At 41.6% G+C, this 14526-nt stretch overlaps 1 protein-coding gene across 1 annotated transcript; it reads left to right on the top strand.

Moving 5' to 3' along the window:
• Positions 1 to 6671: 6671 nt before the first annotated feature.
• On the top strand, positions 6672 to 13676 carry LOC128715727 (bestrophin-4-like). Its single transcript, XM_053810642.1, has 5 exons — positions 6672 to 6742; positions 10038 to 10148; positions 10217 to 10388; positions 10929 to 11819; positions 12807 to 13676. Exons 1-5 carry the CDS (start codon positions 6672 to 6674, stop codon positions 13674 to 13676), a joined length of 2115 nt encoding a protein of 704 aa, XP_053666617.1.
• Positions 13677 to 14526: the final 850 nt, after the last annotated feature.

The raw sequence follows: 14526 nt of genomic DNA, 5'->3' as shown, positions 1-14526 counted from the left end.
GTCAAGTAAAGTTGTTTTCCACTTCAACAATTCCACAGTACACAAATAGTCGCAATTCATCGAACAAAATTTTCGCTAGCTAAACTCCCAAAGATGGTGTCCGATCGAAGCGCGTCACGAAAAGGCAGCAATTTTAAGCTCTTCGACCTGTACTGACGTTATCACAAACACTATGCTACATTTTTCAACAAAATTATATACTTTTTGTGGGTGTATTTGTGTGAAAATGCGAGAAAACAGTGCGACCGATCATTTGCTTGCGAGAATAACAGGGATGCCTGCCATGACAGGCAACTGTCAACATGGCAAATTCCCGAAATATGACAAATGACAGCTGTCAACTGTCATGGTAATTCAACCAAGAAACAAACTTTTCCTTCATCCCACCTTCTTTCCCTATTCTATTTTACCATTATATAATGTTCATTTACGCATAATTGAGCAAAATAGATTTTTTCCCTTCATATTTTCGTATTTGCATCGAGTTATACTAGATCGCAGTAGATACTGTTGCTATTTCTCGAACTAGACTACGACATCATGCTTTGATGGATGGTACTCATTTGATGATTCATCATCATTTTGCACTTCCGTTTAACAGATATGTGTTAGTTGCATCCATACACATGTGTAATTTATTTGCATTCAATCCGTGCGTCATGTAGCTACAATAGAGTTTCACTGCCATTTTGTGTGAATGCTTCTTTATCATCTGATATGAGTTGTATCCACCCATGAGTGACAGCAATACGCTTCATCCATTATGCACATACTTATCAAGACTAGAAGGTATACGATTAGTGCAAATAGTATGTTTTCGGTATGATGGAATCGGTACATTCTGGAATTGAATCCAAACCAGATGTGTTGTGAATTCGTTCTATGTCAATCATTCTTATCAAGTTCAATTGCTGCTAACTAGGTTTTACATCAAAGTTACGAGCAAGATGATTTTATTTTGCTGTATTGTTCTTTTAATTGTTACTTGGGTTTCCGGAATCAACCCATATTTTAAATTTAAATCTCTAAAACAAAAAATGAAGTTAAAAATTTAGATAAAACTTTTACCACAATTTCAAAATTACAAAATGAACAAATGAGAAACGACAGTATTACATTTGGCAACACTGCTCAATGACAGCTATCGAACACTCACATTCCGTTACAACCTGCCATGTAACAAAAACTGCCGTTATGAATATAACGAGCTCCACTATTTGGCACTCATCATCAAACTTGTCGACAGGGACGAAAGAATTCCTTTGGAATTCAGTCTCTTTAAGCTATAAAAATTCACACATGTCGAGTCATTGATGATTCTATAATCAAGTATCTATACGCAAGAGAAAACTTTTATGGCCGTGGTCACGCATTTAGAACAACAAGTGACACGAACCGGCAAATCCGAACGATGACGTTTCGCAGTAAAAGGAATGATACATTCATAATGCTTTATTATGGAATGACAAACGCTTTTGATTTCTTTGTATAGGATTTAACTATTAAAGTAAAGAAATTAAAGAAAGAATTAAATTAGAAAAGAACTTTCGTTGTGATAAACAACAGTCTACACAAAAAATAACGTTACTGAGCGTTACAACTGTAACTTCACACATTTCGCATGTTTTTTGGTTGACTGCGGTGCGGTGATTGCGGCTGCGGAAGAAAGGTACGAAGATTAGTAAATGTGTTGTAGGAGTAATAATTAGTGGCACAATCCAATTCATGAGAATTATTTTTGTGCTCTATCCATTAAAAAAGTGGTCCAAATTAACGCTAAAACGATGATTGTTTGACGTGTGGACCTGGTGAGTTCCATCACGTCGCTTGACGCAGGGGAAAAATAAACAAAAACCGCGGTTCGCGGCACCCATTTCGTGGCAAGTTGTTTTACCGCAATCATTCGGCATTCAGCACTCATATCGGGCGGTTACGGTGCGTCAGTAGGGTACAAAAGGTAAAGTTAAGGAAGGTCGCCGCGGAGTGCAGCGTTCTGCATCATTGCGTATTGTTTGTGTTTATCACTTGTACCCGTTTCACCATTTGGAAGATCCCAACAAAAAAAAAAAAACTGCCCAGCTCAAGTGTGCTGTAATCTGATGGAACTGTCGGAATCTCGGTTTTGCTCGCAGCACGCTTGGATTTGTGCGATAGTGTAGTGGTTTGCTCAGGAAGGATAGTAATTGTTGCTGTTCAATAGAGCCCGCAAAACTGCTTGTGTTGATATAGGTGTGTGGGGGTTTGGTTTGCGGAATCTTGCAAGAATTATCATACCGTTGGTTCCTGATTGCCGGGATTCGGGTTTTGTGACTAGCATTATGTGAGCTGTGATTTTATTTCAGACGATAAAAGCAAGTGTGTAAAGTAACGGTGGTGAAAGATATCGGTGCAGTGATAAATGTTTGCACGTGATCAAAAGTGGCGATTGCAAACGGAAGAACAACTGTATTACCCGGCAGCGGAAGCGTCCAGTAAGATGACATCAGCGTAGCCCAACCACTTCCAAAAAAAAGAGAAGGGGTCAGAATTTTTGACGCAATAAAATTCAGCAAAACCGGTATCCCAAGAGGAAGTCAAATGCCGCGCGCGCGTTCGTTGATCCATGATGAGTCGCGGGTTTCGTTTGGACGCGGCGGTGTCTACGCTTCGGTTAGCGTTTGCCAATCTCGAGTTCAAGCAAAATGGTCGTAAAAGTGATACAAGAAGGTTTTTTTGCTACGTTTTTGGGGGTTTGTGCATGTGAAACGCAGTCATTTGTTCCGATGACAATCTTGGTATTGCTCGAAACTCGAGCTTCATCCGTTGAACGGGAGGAATGTTGTTCTCTCAAGTAGATCAAGAAAGTTTCCTTACTTTAAAAAAAAAAAGTAAAATGATGCGCTATCTTCAACAAAACGCACCCCCTTCGGGCATACAGTACAAAGCAAACGCGATGCTTCGAAAAAGAAAATGCATCGAAGCAATCGTGTCATAAAAGTGGCATGTTTCCATTTTTATTGCAAACGCTTTCGCACAAACCATCATAGCCAATCCGCTGATGAGACGAACAAATGAGGTTCCCTTCTTTGTGAGATGCTTGAGCCGCCGTCCAGCTGTCTGTCTAAAGGCGGAGAAGGATGGGATGATAAGTTATTTTTTATATAAATAAACATAGCTTCATACACTGCCGAGCGTAAAACTTCGTCCGCTTCATGTAGCTAGGGTGCAAAATTAGCGAAGCGTATCTTGCCAACGTTGCTTTAATCGGTTTAGCTTTCGTTTAATGGGCTGGGTTTTTAAAAATGTCAAAAACTGCTTAGTACTTTTGCAGTAACCCACCCGCAAGGTTTTGTACAATTTGCGTCAATGCACCGATTGCAATGCACGGAAGTGTGCACGCAGTGCAGCTCATGTCAGTAAGCTAGGGGGGTTTAAATGGTGCATACAAAGCGTGAGACATTATAGTAATTGTTCAAGAAAACTGCCACAAAACGGTGCTTGGCGGCGGCCGAACGGTTCATTAGCTAGCTTGAAGTGGCATTTAGCGGGAGAGATTGTTTAATACTATAGTGCATTCGATTTGCAAAAAAGGAGAAATAATACATAATCTGCTTTCCAGAGAAAAGAAGAATTGGTAGTGATATGAATCCAAGTTATGACCTTAGAAGTAAGGCGCGACAGGGCCCAGATTTTATTTATAGCAGGACTACTACTAGGAATCAACGACGAACAGTCACTAGTGAATTGGCTATCTTTGGTTGTTTCTCGTACAACCTCTAGACTCAGTTAAATTCTGCACGAAACTCGCTCGCTTCAAGCGTCTTTGTCATTGTATGTATCAACATATTTGTTAAAATAGTCTCCACCCTCGTTGGACAAATAAATTAATAAACATTAATCATTAACATGTAGCGGAGGCCCGGTGGCATGATGGTAGAGGCGCCGGTATTTTTACTAACTGACTGGACCAAAATCCCATCCGGACCAATCCCCCTTACGCAGTACTAACTATCCAGCTACGAGTAAATAAGGTCACAGAAAGCCAAGAATGTCAGAGGCCCGTTAGACCACGTATCTCTTCTGGTTATTGTTGCCGATAAAAAAAATCATTTTTATATCTGTTTGCATTTTAACAACAATCGATAAATTATAACATTTACAGTATCAGTGTTAAAACTTATGCCAACACCTGATCGTAGGAAGAAACTATTCTTTTTAAATCATCACGACACGACTGTGCAGCGCAGGTTGTGAATGTGAACTGAGACGTGGAAGGTTGATAATTATTTCCAGCCATAATTAAAACAGTATGACTGACCAAGGCGGCATTCCCATCGCAACGCGGCAACTACTTTGCCGATCTAGTACGATGCGCATTGCACATCGAAACGAGGGAGAGAAAGAGAGAAACGGAGAAACACGTTCTAATAAATTCCGTCAATGTTCTACTTCTCTGAAATATGTGCATCATGTTGCTGCATATTGAAGGAATCATAGGGAAAATCTGATTCCTTAGCTCATCTGATGCATTAGCTTTATTTATTTATGCATTTTGGTGTTTACTATTACGGTTTACTATTAAACGTCCGCTATATATTTCTTTTTGGGGACATCCGCTCAAACATAGCAATAATTCGCGTGTGAAGCCACACATAAGCTTCGACGTCCATGCTTTTGAGCGGAATTGATTAATTCTCTCGTCCCTTAGCAATATACAACAAAAAAAAAACACACACACACACACACCCCTCGAAAAGACCTTGAACTCTGGTGAGCGTTCACAAAAACGCGATCAGTGACGCTCGCTGGAGGGGTTCGTAGGGGTCGCAATCAACGCCAGCCAAAGGGATGACGATGATGATATTTTTGTGGAAATTGTGGCGAATAGAACGGTTGTGTCCCACAACTGAAACGATGAAGCTACTCTATAGCAAAATGATTTTGCATTGAAAGACAAAATCACACTGTCGTAGTGAAATGACAGAGCACCAAGTAGACGTATGGAAGCGTATATTATTTACGACCGAAGTGTGCTTGTGGCTGGTCATCATCATCAACACCATCAACGGTTTCTCTTATGCGACGCTTTTCATGAACCACAAGCCAAAATGATGCGAAGAAAAATGGAACAGGAAGTGCCCAACGTGATCAATTTTTGTAGCAGCAAATGAAAAGGTAGCTAGTCGGAAAAGTTACGCCTTCACTCTTGTCTGATCGTTGGGTAGAAAATAGGGAGGGGAAGTTTTGATGAATAATCATTATCATTTGATAGTGTATTCATCCGTGTGTACTGCAATTTCCTTGTGATTTTTTCCATTGAAGAATGCATAAACGACATCGACTTCCTACCATAGGTTATTCTATTGGCACGTGGGTGCTACCGCTTTGGATTAGAGATTGTTATTTGATGTTGTGTAATCGACAGTTTCATTTTATATTAACTTCAACATTGTGCATACCAAAGTGTAAGAGCACGTCACTTCTGTTTTAGTCTCTGCTGGAACCCTTCGAAGGGTGAACGGTTGTGCCTTCGGCGATACAACAATTTGGCTCGCATTTGGTTTGAGGTCATGGTAAGATGAATGGTAAGAACGCGATACATAAAAAAACCCAAAACATAAAACGTTTGTGTCGGGGTGCCATTCATTATGCGTGAGCGTTAAACAAATTATATTCAAAGAATTGGAGGTGTCTGAAAGAGTCTCTCAAAAACAACCCCTTGCTGAATAACTTCTACAAAGGCGTACGAAAGTTAATTGTGTTAATGGTTCCATAGACATTAGAAGGAAATAGCTATTTTTGCGAATTGTCCTTACCATTCAATGCTGGTCATTGCACCAGCTATTTATTGAATTTTTTTTTATTGATATGTGCATATTGGGGGTTGGGTTATATGCGTGTAGCATACATAATTTTTTTGTAAATATGCTGAATTCACGATATTAAATGGATCTACGATGAGAAAGACACTTCTTAAATTACCGAATGATATAGTTTGACTTTCGAAATTCCTCTACAAGCCGCACCTTTTAATTAATGTCTCATTTGATTGACGTCTCAAGCCGCAGGGGATAATAAATACTTTTCTGTTTCGGGCCCCTGTCACACCTCTACGAATCATTCGACCTTATTTAGTGTGTTTGGAAAATTGGCACTGTCTTTTTGTTTAAATAAGTTCATCACGCTCCATTGGGAAGGGATGACTAGAGCGAAGGGTAATGCTAATGGCGAATCTGTATGTTAGTGATGGAACACAAAAATGGTCAGTCATAAGAACGTCGGCCCGGATGTGTGTAGCATTCGTAGACTATCACAGACGAATAAGGTCCAGCAGTGCGTTCACTTCTCGTGTTGTGTTGATTCATAAGTTTAGGCAGTTTTGGAAGGGAAACAAACTAGTGACTTGTGTGCGAGACGATATTGTATGCGTGATTCCATAAGTCCATACATCGAGGTGAACATAACCGATATATTAGTAAACATATATTTTCTATCCACACAACAGCAACAGATGGAACGCGCATCACAACTGTAAAGAAATGTAATTAACGGAAGCCAGTGAATTGATCTCGTCTTAGTGTGTCGCGATCGCAAAAGTGCCGCAAGCTTGTGTCAATTGTTTTCACACTCCGGAGAGTGCTTGCTAGTGTGTAAAGTATAGTATAAGCATAAGGTGTAATAACTTCCCCACCATGACGGTAACTTATACAGCAGAGGTGGCCACCTGCCGTGGTTTTGGTTGCTTCCTGAAGCTGCTCGTGAGGTAAGTGCACGGAACACAGCTCGCAGTGTTAGAAACCAGTAGAACGTAACTAGCAGGTACTCCTTATCACTGTAATTCGTTTATCAGAAAATCAACACTATGTTCCGCTTATGTAGGTGCTCAATCAACTCGCTTCTTATACCTTGACTTGTTCGCCGACGCAAGAAACTGTTCTAATGGACAAATTTTGACCCTCGGTCACTTTCAGTCAGCGTCTTTCGTGATGACTTCATGTCCAATTATCACCTTGACCAGCTTACTCATCTTGGTTTTCCAACTCGTTTTCCTGAGAGTCCTCTATGTGGAGGTGTGAAAATTAGTAACATCACTAATGCTACTATTTTTGTCCTACAGAAGCATCATCAATTCTTACGGTTCAATCGGATGGGTGTGTTACGAGTTGAAGAAGAATATTCATCCTTTTATTTTTTGCATCGATAACCATATGCCGTCGGAGGCTGCAATGTGAAGTTTATCTGCATAATGTGGATGCCAATTGCACTTTATCATACGCGTCAAGCGAATGTGCAGACAAGCATAATTAATGCTTCAGGACGTGGAACAGTTCCCTTGCACATTGCGGTTCTCCACCGACTTATTCTTGTTGGTGTAATCACCATGTCAAGTCGGTAAATAAGTTGGTTGCGTTTATGATAAGATTAGCATATTTTAATTGTACTGTATGGCTTCATTAAAACATATTTACTTGTGGACGACCTAACAGGACTTTAGGGGCTGGGTAGTCTGGTGTCATTCTCATGACGTGACCAGCCAACCGGAGCCTGGCGTCTAATCCGCTGTACGACGGTAAGTTCACCATACAGCTCACAGAGCTCGTTATTGTAGCGGCTCCTCCATTGTCCTTCCACACATACGGGACCAAAAATCCTTCTGAGCATCTTCCTCTCGAACACGGCTAAAAGGGTTTGGTCAGCTTTGGACAAAGTCCATGTTTCAGAAGCGTATGTAAGTACTGGAACTATATAGGCTCTATGTAGTTCCAGCTTCGCTCGTCGCGACAGGTGTTTTGAGTGGAGAAGTTTCCTCAGACTGCAGTGTGACCGGTTGACAGCCAGCATCCTAGCGCGTATTTCAACATCAATGTTTTAAAACATATTCACAAATATTGAATATATACATATTATATATGTATTTAATATATTCAAGTTATATCAAAATATGTGCAAAGGGGCGTTACAGTCGTTGCTAACTTTCGTGTTAATGTTTTCAAATGAAGGTTTGTTTGATCTACGACTAGGCAATTGAAAATAAACGAAGACAAACAAATTTAATGAACGCAGACTTGCAGGAGACAGTTGCTGCTTGAAAGTGTGTTAAGTTATCTTTCATCAGGTGTCTTATCAGGAGATGCTATTTCGTTGTTTTGCCCGAATTTCAACGTAACATATAAGGCGTTCGGAATTTGTGTATGCATGAATCATACAAAGATAAGGGTTGCAAAAAATGTTTCATAATGTTATGTTTCATTGTAATTATTTTTTCAAGTACATTAAATGTCTGGTCCAGTTTGAATGGATGCTCTTGTTGTCTAAACATTTAACACATTTTAATTTTATTATTTTTATTGTTTTGTGTCATAAATAGATAATATTTCCGTATAAAAAGTCACATCGGGATGGTCCTAAAATTTTGGAAAGAACTGTATATAAATCTCTGCCAGAACTTGCATCAGACTTGGTGCATACATTATCACAACAAGGTTGCATGTAAACAATAAATAGGTTCAAGATCAAGCAACAATTGCCGTAGCGTAACACTTAGTTGAGGGAAGCATTTCATTTTTACCGCAGAAAAATATGCTGTTTCCGGCTTAAAATCGTACCGTAATATGAGTAATACTTTGTAGGTCATTCTGACTTTTATGGAAGTAGTTTTTTTTATCGAAAATATAGCTTTTCTAGCTTATTTATGAGGGTTTCACCCATCTTTGAGCTCATGCATTTTTTTACTGTGCTGATTAAAATTGAATTTCCATCTCAATGTTTTATTAGGACTCTTTTTTTAAACGATCCGCTAAACTGAATGAAACCGGCATTTTATTCAAACCTTGGCCACTTCTCTCGAACTATCTTCGCAGAGTTGTTGCCTTTTTGATTGGTCATTTGTAGCAGCCCCGGCTCTCACAATCAACGCAAACTTAGCCTATATTCGCTGTGCGCTGGTTGATTCATATGCCGGTTTCTCGACCAAACCGGTTCCATGGTCAATTCGCCTGTTTTAAACCAAGACCTTCGAAGCATGGGAAATTGTTGACGGTTGGCATCGTGTGTTTTCCATTATGTCACACGCAAAACACGCGAGGAAATTACACTTGTTCATACTGTCGAGACGTACGCACTGAAACCTACAATTCGGAACAATGTCCGGATGAAAGTAGTTGTTTTGGTATTTTTACGGATAATTCAGCAAGGCTCGACATCAAATATTTGGTAAGAAAATTCTACAATTTTCCTATTTAATATATAAATAATATTAGATAGAGCGGAAGACACATATTGTCGCATTTCCAAAATGGTTTTGTTACAACTGGTTAGAACGGCCAGGCTGTATCAATTTATTTTACCACGTAGCCGGATAGTCAATCTTAGCTACGGGAGAACGATCTGGATGCGATTTTGTTTCGGACCTGTCGTGTAAAGACTGACGCCGCTACCAATACCACATCATGTTGTGAAACAGAAGAATAAAATGAAAATAGTTGGAAAAGTAATTGGTTAACGCATTCTAAGAGATATTTCAACATCTCTTTTAATTTCAACAAAACATTCGAATTAATGTATGCTAAGCCGTCAAGACAGGAACAGGTGGAACGGAAACATAAACGGACTGCACGAAATTACACGCATTCAGAATAAGATATGCTTTCACTGCTAAAGTGGCGCGAAGATGTATTGATAGACCAATGACAAAAAGAATATCCAAAGCATCGATAAAACCAATGATCGTTGAATTAAGTATCAGTTCGCAAACCTTATGTTAATTTTACGAGACATGATAGTTGATAGATGCCGCTAAAAGCAACTTTTGTAACGTTGCGTTAGGATTTCTTTAAACATACCCCCACACAACACTACCATGCTCAAAGTATGTAGAAATCCTTAAATATTATTTTGGTTATTATTCCGCAAAGAAAATTCGCATTAGTCGAATTTCTGTAGAAAATTTAAATTTGTTAAAGAGACTTACTTTACCAGGCCTAGACGATATCCAACATCCACGTGCAATAAAATATAGATCATTTAAACATGTCCTTCCCTTCTTCCTTCACTTACAGATGGCGCGGTAGTATTTATAAACTAGTATGGCTGGACTTAACGTGCTTCCTGCTTCTATACTATGTGCTCAACGTTACCTACCGCCTCGGATTATCAGAGGATCAAAAACGGTACAGTATTGGTGTTGGCCAAAAACATCGCCACGCATCCTTAATCTGTTCCATTGTTGTCGTTTTAGGATATTCGAGGAAATCGTCAAGTACTGCGCTACGTACAGCAATCTGATTCCGCTTTCCTTCGTGCTCGGTTTCTACGTTACCATCGTAATGACGCGCTGGTGGAACCAGTACACAAGCATTCCTTGGCCGGACCCTATTGCCGTCTTTGTCAGTGCCAACATTCACGGTCAGGTAAGGTTGCACAGGACGAGGAGAAACATGTAAAGGAAAGATTTCCTACAGTCCTGCGGGCGCCATGTTAATATTCTTTCCGTACCACTTGCATCGGGTGTCAAATCAATAATTTACGCTCCCACCTCCACGGAAAGGGTTGTCTCGTCGTAGTTGATGTTTGTTCATTCGATTCCGGTTACCGGTTGATTCGACTGTGATGCTCACAAACAGCTGTGCCGAGGATAATATTAGTATTAACCAGTAATAGAATTCTCCCTGCGATTACAAACCGATTAGCCTCAGTCCATCGTGCGTTAGATGGTGGATGACCTCTCGCGATAGAAGCGAAACGGTCGGCATTATTAGCGAAAAACATTAAGGCGGGGTATCCGATTACGATTTGATGTTATCGCAGGATATTAGTGTCAGATGGGCCAATGTCTCGTTAATTGTTGTTAAATATTTACGTACCGGTCGGGTGGAACAAATACGGTCAGTTCTGACTGAGATTAGCGGTCGATGGTAGTAACGTTTGCACCTTTTTTTCACTGATTTCAGGATGAACGGGGCCGTGTGATGCGACGTACAATCATGCGCTATGTCTGTCTCTGTCTCACGATGGTGCTGACGAACATTTCACCGCGGGTGAAGAAACGCTTCCCGACCATTGAACATCTGGTGGAGGCCGGTCTGTTGAACGAGAACGAGCATACCATCATGTCCCATCTGAATCAGAAGTTCCCGCGTCACTCGAAGCACTGGTTGCCGATCGTATGGGCGGCAAGCATTGTGACCCGTGCTCGTAAGGAGGGTCGCTGCAGGGATGATTTCGCATCCAAGACGATCATCGACGAGCTGAACAAGTTTCGCGGCCAGTGTGGACTGTTGATATCGTACGACACGATCAGTGTGCCGCTTGTGTACACGCAGGTGGTGACGCTTGCCGTGTACAGCTACTTCCTTACCTCGGTTATGGGTCAACAGTGGGTAGAAACGAAGGAGCTTGGCGAAGGTGTGGTGAACAAGATCGACCAGTACTTCCCGATCTTCACCACGTTGCAATTTTTCTTCTACATGGGGTGGCTGAAGGTGGCCGAATCGTTGATCAATCCGTTCGGCGAGGACGATGACGATTTTGAGGTTAACTGGATGGTCGATCGTAACCTGCAGGTTTCCTATCTGATCGTGGACGAAATGCATCACGAACATCCCGAACTGCTGAAGGATCAGTACTGGGACGAAATCTTCCCGACCGAGTTGCCGCACACAGTGGCGTCGGCGGAAATTCGCGAGGAACCACCACAACCCTCAACAGCCGACATCGTGGTGAAGAAGAGAGAGGCCGAAGTCATCCCGGTAGTGCCAACGGCCGTCCGCATCGATGAAATGGTCGGTAAACAGAACCAAGCGGTTGAGTATAACTTCCCCGCGAATCCCAACGACGATGAGGTTAGCAAACGAGTGCGATTGTCACGATTATTCCATCTTATTATGACGCCTATGTACTCTAAACATATGGTACAAAATACTGAGCAGCGGGGTTTCAATTTAATTACCTCGGTGATGGCACTTTATAGTCTCTTTTTCCTGATCACGTATCGTATAGATGGCGGTTATCGGTTACCGTTCGATAGCTATCACTCTCACCACAGCCCAAGCCTGTTGGCACGAACGATGAATGGCGGCGGCCCTCAAAAATGTTATGCTCGTAAGAAATTGCCGAACGATCGTCGCGATGTATCGTACGGATGCACCCTAATTCGATTGCACTCGCTTACTAATCTGGAAAGGAATTTGAAAGCTCCTCGTGCAGAAGGTTGCTTATGTCACTGCACGGTGGCTAGTGGTACTAACGACAATGGTACTAATAGTTTTATAACTCCTCTTAAGCTAATCTAACTCTTCTTAACGACTGATCTGTCAGCTACAACTAATTATAACATATTTTCTTGTCAAAATTTTAATGAATAATACATATATGATGTAAGGGTTCAATATCAATTATCTACTAAACAACACCAGCGTGACATAAGGTTCTTTCTGCATTCACCTGTCCTATACACCTATTCCTTAAAAGAATTGCGAACACGGTCGCAGTTGATCGCTCCTAAAAGTAATACTTTATCCTGGCACTAACATTTGTCTACTGAATATTTTGAAAAGCGGATTCTTTCGAAAACTTTGTGAAATGTCAACAAACAAACAGCCAAAGATAGCATTACCCGGTACAATGAGCTTGTACGATGATGTTACACAGTCTTTATAACTTTTAGTGTAACCAGATTCTATTTCAAAATGAATAGTTTACAAATGTTCCACTTTGTTTGCTGTCATAGTTTTAGAATTTCATTTCACAATTAGTTTCGAAAAGTGTCCTCTTTCTGGAACATTGTCGGTTTATAGACAATAATTTGCAATATTTTGTACGCTTTGCAGATGGATGATAACGTAAGTGGTATACACTTTAATACGTACGAGAAACCCATCTATCGTGGTGGCAGCTCGGCCACCAGTCTGGCTAGTGTGGCGGGCACGATGTCCCGTGTCAACACTGTTACCTCAGCGCTGAAGCGATTTTTCAGCAAGGACGAATCGAGTCGCCCGAATAGTGCCACTCCGGATGCGACTGGATCGGTGCCGTTCAAATTTCCTGGTTCGGCCAGTTCGACGAATCTCGCCGGTGGTCGAATTCCCGATCGGGCAATGGGTAGCATGCGCATAACGGACCAGGTGATCGAAGAGGTGGACGAACAGTTAACCATCACGTCGATGCAGGGCAATAATGATTCTCGGCCAACGGCGGCCAGTTTGTTCGAGCATGGTCCACCAAAGCCTAGCGAACCGGTCGATGTACCGCAACAAGCTTACAACCGGACTCAATCCTCGGTGGCTCATGGATTCCCTACGCAGCTGACACCACCTGGTCCAGACACGATGCTTTCGGCTTCGGCACCGGAAACGGGCCGATTCGAACACAATTATGTGCCACTAAGCCCAACCGATCCGGATGCCGTTCCGATTGTTGCATCCTCGACGGCGCTCCGTGGTATGGTCGATGAAACGGACCGCGTGACTACAACGTTTGAGAACGTGGAAACGGAAAAGGAACAACTGGAACGAAAGACACGCTTGCTGGCTCGTTCGATTAGCAAGCAGGCTGTATTGGGACTGATCGATGCCGATATGCTGCTCGATGAGCTTACCAAGAGCACGGGTGATCTGGAAGGTTCGGAAAAGAAAGCCCCGCAAAACACGCCCGATGGTCCGACGTCTGACAGTAACAGCAATGTCGATACGACGTTATGATTCTACGTGTCCGATGCAGACGAAAATATCATCGTTGTCAACGTGAAGGAGGGTAGTGCCGATAGGTAGCAGATCTAGCACCGTATAGTGCATCTTCCCGTACGTGGATGGAATTGGAATTGAGAACGATCATCCATTCTGGCTCTGAATGCACAAATCTCGTAAGGTACGCACCCAACAAAGAAAGAAACGAATCACTAATCTCTCTCACTCACACACTTTTTCCCTTCACTTCCGCCGGTCGTACAAAACTAAGGAAGCTAAAATTGTACCAATACGTTCCATTAGTACCGTAAGCTTTTAATGGTTATGATAGTGGTGAAGATGATGGTGTTAAGAGGAAGAATAAGTAGCAGCGGCTGTTAGAGAGCTGTATGTTTACATCCTGTATCTCAATAATCGATAATCGTACGCGCTGAGTATCCACGAATGTGATGAAAGTGTTTTGTTTCCAGCAGTATTTTGCTATTACCCAGCGGTAATTGTACTAAAAAGAAGCCCTAGGCTAGCCAGATTACGCACAACGTGCTTACAACGATTGCAGGTGCTGCATTTTAGGTTGCCTTATTGTTGATGCAAAGTTTCCGCACCTCGTGCAAGAGAGAACATCGTGGCCTACGCAAACAGATGCGCCTTAACTGTATTAGCCTTTCGGATCATATTAGATGCTCGAATATGGTGGCCAAATGGACGGCCAATCAGGAGCTAAGCTATGAAAAGTCGTATATTTTAATAATTGCTCACGTGTAAACTATTTAGTTATAGCAGTTGAGCGCTCTGTAAAAGTGCCACCACAGGAAGGAAAATGATAAAAGACACACACATGAGATTTTTAACCAGCTATGTTGTA

The sequence above is a fragment of the Anopheles marshallii genome, chromosome 2 (genome assembly GCF_943734725.1).
Source record: "Anopheles marshallii chromosome 2, idAnoMarsDA_429_01, whole genome shotgun sequence".
Classification (NCBI taxonomy): Eukaryota; Metazoa; Arthropoda; class Insecta; order Diptera; family Culicidae; genus Anopheles; species Anopheles marshallii.
This window is presented reverse-complemented; position numbering and strand designations above follow the sequence as displayed.